A 14,490-nucleotide genomic window follows, 5' to 3' on the forward strand; every position below is an offset into this window, starting at 1 on the left:
AGAGACACTTCTTATTCACAGCTTGCTGCATTTTTAAGGCAGTGAGAAAATTAACACTTCAGATGTAACTTTGTGAGTCTACAATGCACTCAGTTTCGCTCTTTGTACTGAAGGCAAATGCAAGCGATCTCAAAAGGCCTCCTGGTTTAAGACCGAAAACAAGTACTTGTTTAAGTGTCTATACACATGTGTCAAATCTAGAAGTGAAAAAGCAAACAGAAACCAGGGTTTGAGAGGGGAAATATTCCCATCAAATCTAAAATGGCTTTAAATCCATGACTCAAGAGCTAACTCAAAAGATCATCTGACTGGGGCTTTACATACTTTATAGTTTCAGATAAAAGCGTTTAATCTCCTCCCGAGTTAACTTGTCATTTGATGGGTGAGCAAAAATATGCACTCTGTGCTCACGCACACCATTATGCATATTGCCCACGCATAAAGTTTTGAGTGGAGGAGGGGCTATTTCCCTTAACAGGTCATTACAACTCACCTGCATTTGCTTTCAGATCTTCAGGAGTCACCATGACGACAAACCTGATTGCACGCTCATTTCGAAACATCTCATAGGACCAGCGTCGGATGGATCTCATACATTTCACTGCCGCAATCCCATTATTGGCAATAAGGACCTAGACAGATTAGAAACAGGTTGGAGAGGTAACCAAGGGGCAAGAAGAACTAGGCAGCAAGGGAGAGAGGCTATTCAAATACTTGTTTCTCCTGAGTGCATTTCATCTGACCTGTTGGTCAAGCCCTTTCCTCAACACAGACCTCTCTCAGTTCAACAAAAGCATTCCTTTCCGCAGCAATCAACTCAGAAACCAGCTCTTGCTTGACCATTAAGATTTTAATATAATGCAAATTCACTTTGCTTGAAGAACAGGATGGGATGCTGGAGAAGGACCAATAAGCAGCCTGCAGCACCAGCTGCTACAACACTTGCAATGAGTTCTTGTCAACTCCAGGGAATGGGATGAGGAAGGAGCCTCTCTCATTAGACCGTTAAAACTAGAGTGAAGAAAGAACTATAAAAATATAATCCCACACTGACAGCCGAGATGCCCTGGATCATTCAACAGACACCTCTAACATCCGAGAGTCATATTCTACATCAATTTCATCAAGCCTCATGCTTATTGTCACAGGAGGCTGAAGTGACAGGATATTTATCCAACATGGCAAAAAAAGCGAAAGAATCATTGTTACAGGCAGAAATGTAGCTTTCAGTTCCAGAAGTCTCAATATTTGGCATTTACTAGCCTGAGAGTCCTGTGTTACACAGATAAAATAGCTTGATAGAGGTGGGAATGCAAATAAAATAATAAAAAAACCACAACTCAAAAGAGCTAATCACTTACCTTCTCGATAACTTTATTCCCCCCAAAACGAGTAACAAATTCTGCAGGGGAGGCCACAGTGAAATCTCTCTGTAGATCAACTTTCTTCCTGTCCCGGCCTTGCTTTACAAGGTGCAAGCCGGACATACTGGGCCTATGGGAAAGAAAAAAGGGTGACTCCGCTGACTTGGGGGTACAAGTCGGTATATTTCACAGATGCCCCAGTGGGCAAATTTTTAAAGTTTCCTTTGGGCAAAATTATTTATGGTGATTGGCAGAACTGTTCAGTCTCCAAGCCTGAGCACTCACAGTGAACTCTACGAGAATTACTTACAAGATGCATGTAATGGTCAGATTATAGGTGTGGGTCACTGAGGCCAGTGGAGGGGAGAGGGGAAGAACTGAATGGCCAGTACATATATAAATTGCTAGTTATGTCCCTACACGGAAAGGCAGAGTTAACGTTATCCCAACATGATGTTGCTAATATATCTAGGGAACCAGAGTAATGACAAGGAGAGACAGGTTCCGTCTTCCAAATGTAATCTACAAAACAAAACAAAACCCCATATCTCTAAAGAAAACCTTTCCGTAAGTCACTGCAAAAAGTCTCTAGTTGTAACTCTGTAGCTGGCCAGTTCGTCAATAAGTCCCAATCAACCAGTTCAGTTCTACAGCAACACATAGCTCTTCAGTATTATCCCTCCTTGCTACAGCCACCATTATTCCAAAAGATGACAGTGGCTCATACTACTTTGAGTCAATAAAGTCTGAATTCTATTCATTCATTCGTCTGCATAATTCATGCAAACAATGAAGGACAATCCTTTGGTTAAATGAAGACTATACCCAGCTCTGCTGCAGACCCAGTGCATGACTATGAGAAAAATCAGTCCCTCTCCGTGCCTCAGTTTCCCCAACGTAAAATTGGGATAAAATCTGTCCACGCTTCCCAAGGGTGATGCAAGGTTTAATTCACTAACATTTATCAAGCACTCAGATTCTCAGGTAGAAGACTTAAAACAAGAGCGAAGGATTATTCTTGCATGTATCTGTATCACTGCAGCATTATTGGCACAGTAAGGACATTTAGGTCTTTTTAAAAATAGCAGCGTAGAGCCTCAGGCTAGAGTACAGGCTCCAAAACCCTCCCGCCCTGCAGGGTTTCAGAGCCAGGGCTCCAGCCCAAGCCCAACCGCTTACATTGCTATTTTGAGCCCCACAGAGCAAGCCCAAGTCAGTTGAGCTGGACTTTGAGTTTCACTGCCACGTGTCTTTTTTGCAGTGTAGACTTACCCTCACTTTCCTTTCTTCAGATGTTCCCCTTCTACAAATGCCCCCCAAAATCTCTGTCCTCAGTCTGATGCACTGGAAATGACTCACGTAAATCCCAGCACACCAATAATAGTTGAATAGCCTCAGTAATTACAGGTTCCATTTCTTTGTTCTGCCCTAAAGCCCCATTTACACCCATGTTAAACCTGTTACCTGAAGCTGTTTTAAACCAGGTGTAAAACAGAGCATGACCAAAGTTTACAGTGACACCAGTGAAATGGCCCATCATCTGTAAAACTCTCTATGTGAGCTAGTTGTTTGCCACTTTTTAAGGCTATGGCTACACTACAGCTTAAGACGACATAAGTTTATGTCGCTCAGGGGCATGAATTAGTCACACCCACCCCAGAGCGACGTAAGTTACACCGACCTAAGCACTGGTGTGGACAGAGCTGCCAGCGCTCATTGGGGATGGAGTAATTAAGGCCACAGGAGAGCTCTCTCCCACCGGCTTAGCGCAGTCCACTGGAGAGCTTACAGCGGCAGTGCTGCGAGCTCTCTAGTGGAGACATAGCCTAAAAGGCAGCAACTCAAATTTGGCTGTCTCTAGAGCTGAAAATGTATGCTCAGGCATATGCACCCATAATAGAGGACAAAAAGGGGACTGTAGGTATGCACATAACCTGGCCAATTTCTATATAAGAATAGCCTGCGTCTAATTCACATGACCTAGCTAACCTCCTTCTTAAATTCAGCATCGCTCGGCACTTACTGGGGAAGCTGGACGCCAGTCTCCAAAATCAAATGCATCTATTTGCACATTACTAAGAATGCACATTGTTCAAAATCATCTTACATGAGCTGAAAGCCAGAAAAAGCCAGCCTTAAGCACAACCAAAGCAAATGACTGCGTAGACCTGCCAACTCCCATTCTGAGTTAATCTCTCCTCCAGCGGGAATAAACGTGGTGGCAACTTGTGTCCAGCATCAATCCTTACCCCGGCCCGTTAGATAGGAGCCTAACACCACAAGCCTGTTTACTCAGCCATGCATACTCCACACATAGTGCAGTTCTTTACAAAGGAGGGTATATATTATTAGGCTTTTAATTAGATTTTAGAGGTTGTTAAAGTTTTTTCACAGTGTCGCCCACATTGCCTGGTGGGCACCTCCCTTCCCGTTCACTATTGTGTGATCCTTTCCACCACCTCATGTACTTTTGGCCTTTAGTAGCTGGAAACCAGGAGGATGGCTGGCCGGCCAGCCAGCCAGCTGTGCGCGCTCTCACACACACACACCCACCCACCCCCACCACCAGCACGTGCTCTGTGGCCTTCCCTTTGGCCATGGTACACAGCTTGGGAACCCCAGAACTAGGCTGGTTACTGAAGAGTTGGTGGCATTGAGCAACTCCACTGGGGAGGAGAGAGGGAAGGGGGCAGACAAGATGACCCTTTAATAATGGAACTTGCCAGAAAAATCAAGGCCGGTAAGGAAATAAATAATGATAAACACACCTAGCAAGTTTGGGGTGCCTGAGCAGTACAGAGGACCAATCCAGCCTATGGCAGCCTGTCCAGCATGAACCCTACTTAACAAGCCACAAATCCTAATTTCAACAAACAAAGGTTTAATTTGCAGCGTGAGCCATTTTCTGACACATGGGGGAAATTTCCATTGCAAGGGGAGACAGAGGCCTCGCTGGTGAAGAGATCCACAAAAGAAGGTTTCACAAGCCAAATTGTTTTTTTATACTAATTCTGAGAAGTGGGAAGTTGTTCCAAGCAATGGGAGGGAGACATGAAAGGAGGCATGAAGCCAAGAATAGGAAGAGGCAAAGGAGGCAGATAGGAGACAATCCCCTCTGAAAAGCCCAGTCCTAAACCTAAGAGAATTAGGCACCAAATTGTAGTAAATCCACCTCTCCAGGAGTTGGCAACTAGGTAAATGGAATAATCCTTCCATCGACCGAGCTGCGATTACAACGAGAGTAAGGTTGATTGAACTATATCACACAGGGCAAGAAATTTTTCACAGCCCTGAGCGATGTTGCTAGGTCAATCGAAGTTTCAGGAGCAGACCAGGCCTAAGAAGAACCAGGGCAAGCAGCATAGAAAGGGAGAAAAGATGTAGGGGAGACTGGAACTTTAGTAAGCCACAGACATCTCACAAACAGTTCGTAAATTAGAGTACAGCAACGGAGAAGCAGAACTTGTGCTACATCCTAGTATATGCATTGCACAGCAACCTAGGACTGAAGAGGTCACTCTTGATTACATGGTTACTGGAAACCGACAAATCAACAAACAGGAGAACTAAGGGACAAAGTACAAATTTGGGGTCCACTCCTGCAAACGCTTATGCATGTCAGTGTTAGTCCCACTAACTTCAAATGAGTACTCAAGAGCACAGATTCCCCCCACACAAATGTTTGCAAGACCAGGGCTTAGATATTCAGAATAAAACAAACTGCTTGCAGGTATAGCTCAGAGTTTATTTAGTAATAGGCAGCATACTGATACACGGAATCTAAGTACTAATAATTGAGAGTATGTAACAACTCGGGGCAGAAGAAAGAAGCTTTTACTTTTTCGGGAGGGTGGTTGGTAGAGGGGGAGTATTGCCTAATGTGAAAGAGCACCAAACAAAGCAGGAATTATCCTGTGCAAAACCAGCAGCCAGCCCAGCTGTAGACAGTTACAGTCTAAGTTACTTGGCAAGGAATGGCAACAAGTCACTTTGAACACAGCTGCAGCATTTGGTTGTCTCTTGAGAGCCCCTATCTAGAAAGTTTGCTGTTGCAGTTTTGGAAGCTGAACTGAAAGTTCTGCAGCAATTCAAAGAAGATCTATCCCTGTCACTCTTTGAGCACATTTACTTTCTTGCTACGACACAATAAAGCCTCGGTCGCAAAAACTGCATCCCCAAACGCCTCCTACCAATCCAAAATTCCAAGGATGATCAAATCACCACTGAAAAATATTAAAGATCCGGTGTTGATTTTCCAGAGGAAAGTCTCTAACCCTCTCAATGCTGTGAAGATGTAATTGTAATGTCCGACCACAACAGTAAAGCTGGAGCAGTTCTTACCTTTGGAGCATGTGGTACCTGACCTCTTGAGTTGCCTCTGCAGAATCCTCCATGACGGTCTGCTAGAGGGATTTCCAGATTTGGATTTTGTTTATGACTTGTTTACAGTAGTTGCTGGAAGGAGAAAGGCACAAAGTGCCTCCTTTGAACTTGTATGGTCCCTCTTGGAACTAGATTTGAACAGCAGCACTCCCTGATTGCCTCAGATTTTTAACCTTTGTCTCTCACTTCCCCACCCTCTTCAGTCTCAGCCACTCTCTCTCTCTGTCCCTGTGACACATGGTGTGTATATTCAGCTGGGGCAGCAGCTTTCCCTGATCTGCATTTGAGAGAAGAGGGTTGATCAGGGAGGAGAAAGAAAAGATCCACAGGTTATGTAATTGGGTTTAAGAGACAATATTGCTGCTGCAGTTTTCATGCTGCAAAATGGCTTTTCATTGCAATGATCATTCTCCGCTCACAGAGTGAGGTCACTTTAGAATACACTTTAGATTCCACAGTTTCCTGTTTGTCAGGAATATATGGCAAACACACCCAGACACAATGCCTTGGTGGATACATGGATACTGGCCGGTGGATCAGCAAGCACTTGCTCAGAAGCTGCATGGGTGCAATGGGGGGTGGGGGCCACCACTGAGGTGTTCCTTTTTGAGCCAATAATCCCAGAGAATTCCATCAAGCTAAAAGGACTGCTATCTAGATCAGGTTGAAAATAAAGTCACCATGCTGGGCAGATGACACAGAACATGTGCCCACAGTTAAACAGAGGAGAATCAGATGTGAAGCTTCTCCAGTCACACAGAGAACGATGGTGTGGATTAGACAGGACGAGGGATGGTCCAGTGCACTAGCCTGGAACCCAGGAGACTTCAATTCAATTCCCTGCCATGCCATGCCACTGGCTGGCTGTGATGCCTTCGGCAAGTCACTTAGTCTTTCTGTGCCTCAGTTCCCCATCTCTAAGATGAGGATAATGATACTTATCTAGCTCATAAGGGTACTGTGAGCATAAATAAATGAAAGATTGTGAGGATCTCAGATACTATGGTGACGAGAGCCCTGTAAGTACCTAAGATAGACATAAACATGAGCATCAAGCACACACAAAAAGGTACACTGGGGACCTCTGAGCACAAAAGCCGTAAGAAGTGTAAGTGTATGTAGCAAAAGGTAGAACAACATCCTGCTCGCTGCGAGATCAGAACTAGATGCAGAAATCGGATTCTGTTTTCAAATCCTGAAAAGTACAGGGACCCATCTCCAGTTATCACATAGTTTAAACTAGTACAGCCTGGAACCCAGCCTGTAGAGGGTCTGCCAGCACGAGTGACAGGAGGGAAACTATAGAACCATCCAAAGATCATTTCAATAAGGACGCACCCACAGCAACCAGTAGAGTTTCTTGGCCTTTACAGCTTTTAACACGGTGTCTGCAGAAGCCTGAAGCAGGTCAACAGGGTGCCAGAGCAATGACGAGGTAAGCCAGTGCACTGAGACAAAGAGAGGAATTAAGAGTAGGGGCACATGGTGAGGGAGAGGGGGAAAAGCTGCCATGTCTGATAAAGTTCAGGCAAAAAGGCCTGTGTGGATCCACTTTCCCTGAGCTTTATTAGCAGAAAGGTGGAAGGACACAAAGACACCCTGTGGCTGCAGAGAAGGAAGCAGATAGAGCAGCTGCAGTGCAAGGGAATCTTTTCTGACTAGAGAACAATGGGGGTAAAAGACTTAGTGGAAGGGTCTGAGCTGCAAAAATTTGGATCTGGATGTCAGACCCCAATGCGCACACAGAATTTGGGGTGATCAGCCCTAGAGATTTGGTTTGATCCTTTGTACAAAAGCCATGGAATTTGGCTGTGTTCTGGATTCTGACACCCAAACTTTGGGATGAGTGCTCAGAGGCTTGTTGTGCGGAAACATGACTGCTTCTGTCCCTTCCTGACGTGATAGAGAAGGAAAAGAAGCAGCAAGTCCTGAGGGGCTGCTGCTGTCAGTTCCTTCATCAGTGGCAAGATTCCTTCAGGCTCTGCTCATGGAATTGCTCCACGCTGCCTTCCTCTCCCAATTTTAATTTTTATTAGGAAGCTGCTCTCAACCAAACCACACGCTGTTGAGATGGGGAACCTGGGATCCCAGGGACCCAAACTGCTTTGCCTACCCACCTGGAGATTAACACCCACTATTCTGAAGCCACCCTTTCATCCCAGCATTAACAAGCATTGGCACAGCAGATACAATACTTCGTCTAGGGCGCAGGCCTGGTTAATCGCTTCATGGCTAATGAAGCAACTGGCATGTTCACCCAGCAACTAAATGCATCACTTCCACTGATAGCCTTTGCTTACATTCACTGAGTGCGAGGGACCTTTGGAGGCAGGCAGAGCTAGACAGAAAAATTGCCACAATTCATTTTCCCCACAGGAATTTGCCAATCTTGAAACACTGCATAGAAACAGTCGAATTTCAATGAACTCCCCAGCTCCTCCATAGTGGGCTGTTGGGGAAGAGGGGTCCGCAACTCCAGGGCAGCCCACTACATGGACTGCCCAAGCTCCCAGGTCCTTGGCAGCCTGCCAGGAGGGCTACAGCAGAGCTGGTGCTCCCAGCGCTTCCAGCTCCCCCTTCCACACATCAGGCAGATGACAATGTCTGCCAAATGTTCGAGCCCCCCACATTCCAAACCCACTCAGTCTCCAAACTTGGGAGCCATGGAAGAATAAATCTACCGCCTCTGTTACAATTATATCAAGCCTGGAGCAGCCACAGCATTGGCTAAAAACATGAATCACGTCTGCTAGCAGCTGAATTCACTGTGAGGCATGCTACCAAATCAGTGCACATGACTTTGGTGCAACACATCCTCAAGAGACATTCTGCACAAGGATAGTACCATTCTGATATAATACTCCCCCTACCCACCCCAAACAACACACACACTGCAAAGGTTATTTCCCGAGCATCTAACTACACAGACACTGTCCATGTTACCCTAATTACAGTAAACACAAGAAATTCATCCTCTCTTTGGCACCAGGCCCATCATTAGACAAAAAGACAAACCTATGCTGTTGTCTCCCATTCAGATCTCTAACAAATGGAGAGCATCCATTTTAGACACGTACCTGACGCACATTCCAACTAGGAGCCTGCATTGATCCCAGCACTGTAACATGCCTATCAGTGACGTAGCAGTTTATTCCAGAGGCAGTGATGCATTAGCTGGCTTGTTTGCAATGCAGTCTTCGCTCGCACACACCCACCCACACACACACACAAACCCTGAAAGGATTATTTGGCACACTAGGCCTGCAAAGGGTGTGGAGAGTCTGCTCTGATCATGAATGCAGTGGTTTTTTTACTCATGCTGATTTACAGATGTATCTAATCTGAGTGGGAAGCTTTAAGCGCAGCGCATATTATGATCTACTCCAGTTTCAGAGCTGCTCTTGCAAGCTATTTTACGGAGACACACAGACAAAGCAAGCGCACACCCATGCAATTTAGAAAACCAAGTAGCTTTGGAGGGCTATTTTAGACATAAAGGAATGGCTGAATATGCTTTGGGTAAGAAGTAGGAAGGATATCGGAGAAGACAACTGACTGGACTTAACCAAACGCAGTTCTACTTCTGAACCCTTGAAGGGTTACATGTCATATTTCATCCTACTGGTTTCAATAAAATGACATCAATGGTCTCAGATCTGTTTGCTTGAAAGGCCAATGCTTACGGACCTTAAGTCATTAAAGACTGGGCACGATACAGCAGTAGTTCTCAACCAGAGGTACACATACCCCTGAGGGTACTCAGAGATCTTCCAAGGGGTATGTCAACTCAGCTAGATATTTGCCTAGTTTTACAACAGGCTACATAAAAAGCACTAGCAAAGTCAGCACAAACTAAAATTTCATACAGACAAAACAGGGAAGTAAGCTGTGACGCTTTTATATTTTTATGTCTGATTTTGTAAGCAACTAGTTTTTAAGTGAGGTGAAACTTGGGGTATGCCAGTCAAATCAGAATCCTGCAAGGGGTGCAGCAGTAGCCTAGAAAGGTTGAGAAACACTGTGATAAGGCATATGTCATCCCCTGTATTGCTCAGGATGTTCCCCATACCGATATCCATGTGAATTCTGAGCAGGGATCAAGGGGAGACTGTAGCCCATAATAATTATCCTGGAACCAAAAACCACAGGACCCAGCCTAGCCCAAGGGCTGAGTGATTTCATGCCTCCAAAACAAGATTCCTTTTTCCTGTCCTGGGTGCTTTGACTGCAACAGCTGCAGAGTCGTCAGCATCGTGACATTTCTCATTTTCTTTTCGTAACTCACAAATCCAGTCTCTCAATTATTATTCTGTAACGTGTATTTCACAGTTGGCCACCACTGGAATATGTGATCACCGAAATTACTACTGTGCCTTGAAATTTTCAAGTCGGCATCTCTGCTGTAATTATGGGGGCAACAGATTTGCTTTCTTAGTGCACGACAGGCTCATTGAACTCAAGGAAATGCTTTTCGCAGATTCCAATGGGCAGTTCCTATGCACTATTGATCCAGAACCTTTCACTCCACATGTCCCTCCATACCTTCTTTCAATCATTCCTTTTGTCTTTTTTTTCCCCCGCAAGGTGCTTTGCATCTTTTTCTACACCTCCTTTTCACTTGGAGCAGACTCCCAGTTCCTCCATATGTCAAATGCCTTCCCTCTCCTTCGCCAAATCTCCTCTCAAAATCTATTTAATCTCCCAGTCCTTCTTGCTTAGCTCTCCACAGTGATCATGCATCCTGCATTTGTACAGCTGGCCTGTATATTATATTGTCCAAGTTAGATTGTAAACTCTTCAGGAGAGGAACCTTGTCTTATGTTTTCTTTTCTTACTACCTGTCCTCCCAGCAGGCCTAGTGTACAAAGGAATTGCATTGCAATTGCGCTGCATAAGGAACAAACCAGATTAATTGCTGGCATGAATTAAGCCAATAGAGTTATATTCTGTATGAAGTTGGCACAGTAGCTTCAAGTGAGGATGTTAAAGTCAGATTCCAAGTAGAGAGAGAGAGCTGGGAGTCACTAAGATTTTGCATTGCAAACAAAAAACACATTTCTGACACCCCTTCTCTCACTACTAGTACCTTACTCCAAGAGTAGTCCCACCAATTTCAATTCCAGAGTAACAATAGTGCAGCAGTGAAGGTAACAGAATCTGGCCTACAGATGACAACACCAGAACCCTGAATTGGATTGCCTTTGAACTTCAGGAAAGGGGGTGAGATGAGGATTAGATTCAAATCCCTGAATTCATATTTTCCACTCTGGTTTTGGTTCAGTGTTGGATCCAAAGCAGGAAGGGGCTGTTCTACTTCAGTGCCAAGATGTCCTCCAAATCTAGCAAGAGCAACTAAACTGGTGACATTTCTGCCATTTTCTGGGAGAAACTCCACAAGATTTTGGTGCCATCAGGCTCAAACTCTAGTTTTAAACCTGCCATTAAATACAAATCCTGAGCCCCATAATCTAAACTTAATCCACCATCCACATACCAGTTCTTGGGATCAGCTCTTACGAAAGGTCTTTTTTTTTAATGTGATCCTCCATGTAATTCTGCAAGTTCCTGTAATATCAGTCATTTAGTTTTCAAGTCAAGTTACACTGCAGAGACAAGGGTATTTAAAAAAAAAATTTAAAAAAATTGACCCCTTACATAGTTGAGTTTGCAGCAGCACTGAAGAGCTCCACAAGGGATGACATCTAGTGCTCCTTGTCACAGAGGTTTAAAGGTGAAATGGGGGAACTGGAGGGAAATATTTGTGCTTTTTACAGTAAACAACTTCAAATGTTTCTCCCAAAATTTCCTACTCAAAGGTTTTGCCTCAAGAAAGATGGCCTTGTAATTAAAAACACAGTTTTAGACGTCAGAAGATCTTGGTTATTTCCCAGCACAGCGAGTTCCTACACGTCCTTGTGCCTCAGCTTTCCTCTCCATAAACTAGGAACATTGATACTTCCCTATTTCCCAGATGTATTGCAGGACTTAGTTCACCTAGGGCCTGAGCCAATGCTCACTGAAGTCAGTTGGGGACCTTCCACTGATTTCAGTGCGCCTCGGATTGGGCCTCTAAATGTCTAAAAAGCACTTAGCAGGGCCAATCTTTTGAGGTGCTGAGTGCCTCCTAACTATAATGGGAATGGAGGGCATTTAGCAGACCTCAGAAGAGGGCCCTAAAATTCTTAGATGGAAGGTTTTATTAAATTGCAAAATATACTTTATCTTTTTAATTAGAAAGATCGTCTTTGTGAATATATATATCACTCATCACTGTGGAATCGCAGCACCATTCTGAGTATATCATCAAAATCTTCCAACAAAAAGGGACTCTGGACTTAGCACTTCTAATGTAAAAGCACTGGAGGAAAGGATAAAAAAAATATACTGAAGGGCGGAAAAAGCAGCATTTCTCTTCGTACATCTCAAAAAGAGCAGGATGGGGGCACAAACACTTTTCAATTTGATCTGCAGATCACCTTCTCTTATTTATTGTATTGAGGGGGTGGAATAGTAGGATGGATTTTAGAAGAGCTGCTTGACAGTTTAAGAAAAGAAAGAAATAAAGAGTTTACATGTCACCAGTATAATCTAAAGCAGTTACAAAACCACCCCCTTGTTAAACGGGCATAGGGCCCTATCCAAATTCAGTAGGAGACCTTTCCATTCATTTTAGTAAAAAGAAAAGGAGTCCTTGTGGCACCTTAGAGACTAACCAATTTATTTGAGCATGAGCTTTCGTGAGCTACAGCTCACTTCATCAGATGCATACCGTGGAAACTGCAGCAGACTTTATATATACACAGAGAATATGAAACAATACCTCCTCCCACCCCACTGTCCTGCTGGTAATAGCTTATCTAAAGTGAGCAACAGGTTAGGCCATTTCCAGCACAAATCCAGGTTTTCTCACCCTCCACCCCCCCACACAAATTCACTCTCCTGCTGGTGATAGCCCATCCAAAGTGACAACTCTTTACACAATGTGCATGATAATGAAGTTAGGCCATTTCCTGCACAAATCCAGGTTCTCTCACTCCCTCACCCCCCTCCAAAAACCCACCCCCATACACACACAGACTCACTCTCCTGCTGGTAATAGCTCATCCAAACTGACCACTCTCCAAGTTTAAAACCAAGTTAAACCAGAACATCGGGGGGGGGGGGGATATAGGAAAAAACAAGAGGAAATAGGCTACCTTGCATAATGACTTAGCCACTCCCAGTCTCTATTTAAGCCTAAATTAATAGTATCCAATTTGCAAATGAATTCCAATTCAGCAGTTTCTCGCTGGAGTCTGGATTTGAAGTTTCTTTGTTTTAAGATAGCGACCTTCATGTCTGTGATTGCGTGACCAGAGAGATTGAAGTGTTCTCCGACTGGTTTATGAATGTTATAATTCTTGACATCTGATTTGTGTCCATTTATTCTTTTACGTAGAGACTGTCCAGTTTGACCAATGTACATGGCAGAGGGGCATTGCTGGCACATGATGGCATAAATCACATTGGTGGATGTGCAGGTGAACGAGCCTCTGATAGTGTGGCTGATGTTATTAGGCCCTGTGATGGTGTCCCCTGAATAGATATGTGGGCACAATTGGCAACGGGCTTTGTTGCAAGGATAAGTTCCTGGGTTAGTGGTTCTGTTGTGTGGTATGTGGTTGTTGGTGAGTATTTGCTTCAGGTTGCGGGGCTGTCTGTAGGCAAGGACTGGCCTGTCTCCCAAGATTTGTGAGAGTGTTGGGTCATCCTTTAGGATAGGTTGTAGATCCTTAATAATGCGTTGGAGGGGTTTTAGTTGGGGGCTGAAGGTGACGGCTAGTGGAGTTCTGTTATTTTCTTTGTTAGGCCTGTCCTGTAGTAGGTAACTTCTGGGAACTCTTCTGGCTCTATCAATCTGTTTCTTTACTTCCGCAGGTGGGTATTGTAGTTGTAAGAAAGCTTGACAGAGATCTTGTAGGTGTTTGTCTCTGTCTGAGGGGTTGGAGCAAATGCGGTTGTATCGCAGAGCTTGGCTGTAGACGATGGATCGTGTGGTGTGGTCAGGGTGAAAGCTGGAGGCATGCAGGTAGGAATAGCGGTCAGTAGGTTTCCGGTATAGGGTGGTGTTTATGTGACCATTGTTTATTAGCACTGTAGTGTCCAGGAAGTGGATCTCTTGTGTGGACTGGACCAGGCTGAGGTTGGTGGTGGGATGGAAATTGTTGAAATCATGGTGGAATTCTTCAAGGGCTTCTTTTCCATGGGTCCAGATGATGAAGATGTCATCAATGTAGCGCAAGTAGAGTAGGGGCTTTAGGGGACGAGAGCTGAGGAAGCGTTGTTCTAAATCAGCCATAAAAATGTTGGCATACTGTGGGGCCATGCGGGTACCCATAGCAGTGCCGCTGATCTGAAGGTATACATTGTTCCCAAATGTGAAATAGTTATGGGTAAGGACAAAGTCACAAAGTTCAGCCACCAGGTTAGCCGTGACATTATCGGGGATAGTGTTCCTGACGGCTTGTAGTCCATCTTTGTGTGGAATGTTGGTGTAGAGGGCTTCTACATCCATAGTGGCCAGGATGGTGTTATCAGGAAGATCACCGATGGATTGAAGTTTCCTCAGGAAGTCAGTGGTGTCTCGAAGGTAGCTGGGAGTGCTGGTAGCATAGGGCCTGAGGAGGGAGTCTACATAGCCAGACAATCCTGCTGTCAGGGTGCCAATGCCTGAGATGATGGGGCGCCCAGGATTTCCAGGTTT

General features: G+C 44.6%; 1 protein-coding gene across 1 annotated transcript in view; it reads right to left on the reverse strand.

The window, feature by feature from the left end:
- The window catches only part of ACACA (acetyl-CoA carboxylase alpha), a 181,818-nt gene that overhangs the window by 156,678 nt on the left and 10,650 nt on the right, over nucleotides 1-14,490 (reverse strand). Inside the window, exons 2-3 of the mRNA XM_077836628.1 lie at nucleotides 1,362-1,494; nucleotides 494-632 (exon numbers count right to left, since the gene is read on the reverse strand). Coding sequence (XP_077692754.1) covers nucleotides 494-632; nucleotides 1,362-1,494 — 272 coding nt within the window. The remainder of the gene's footprint in view (nucleotides 1-493; nucleotides 633-1,361; nucleotides 1,495-14,490) is intronic.

Source organism: Eretmochelys imbricata, chromosome 17, assembly GCF_965152235.1.
Source record: "Eretmochelys imbricata isolate rEreImb1 chromosome 17, rEreImb1.hap1, whole genome shotgun sequence".
Taxonomy (NCBI): domain Eukaryota; kingdom Metazoa; phylum Chordata; order Testudines; family Cheloniidae; genus Eretmochelys; species Eretmochelys imbricata.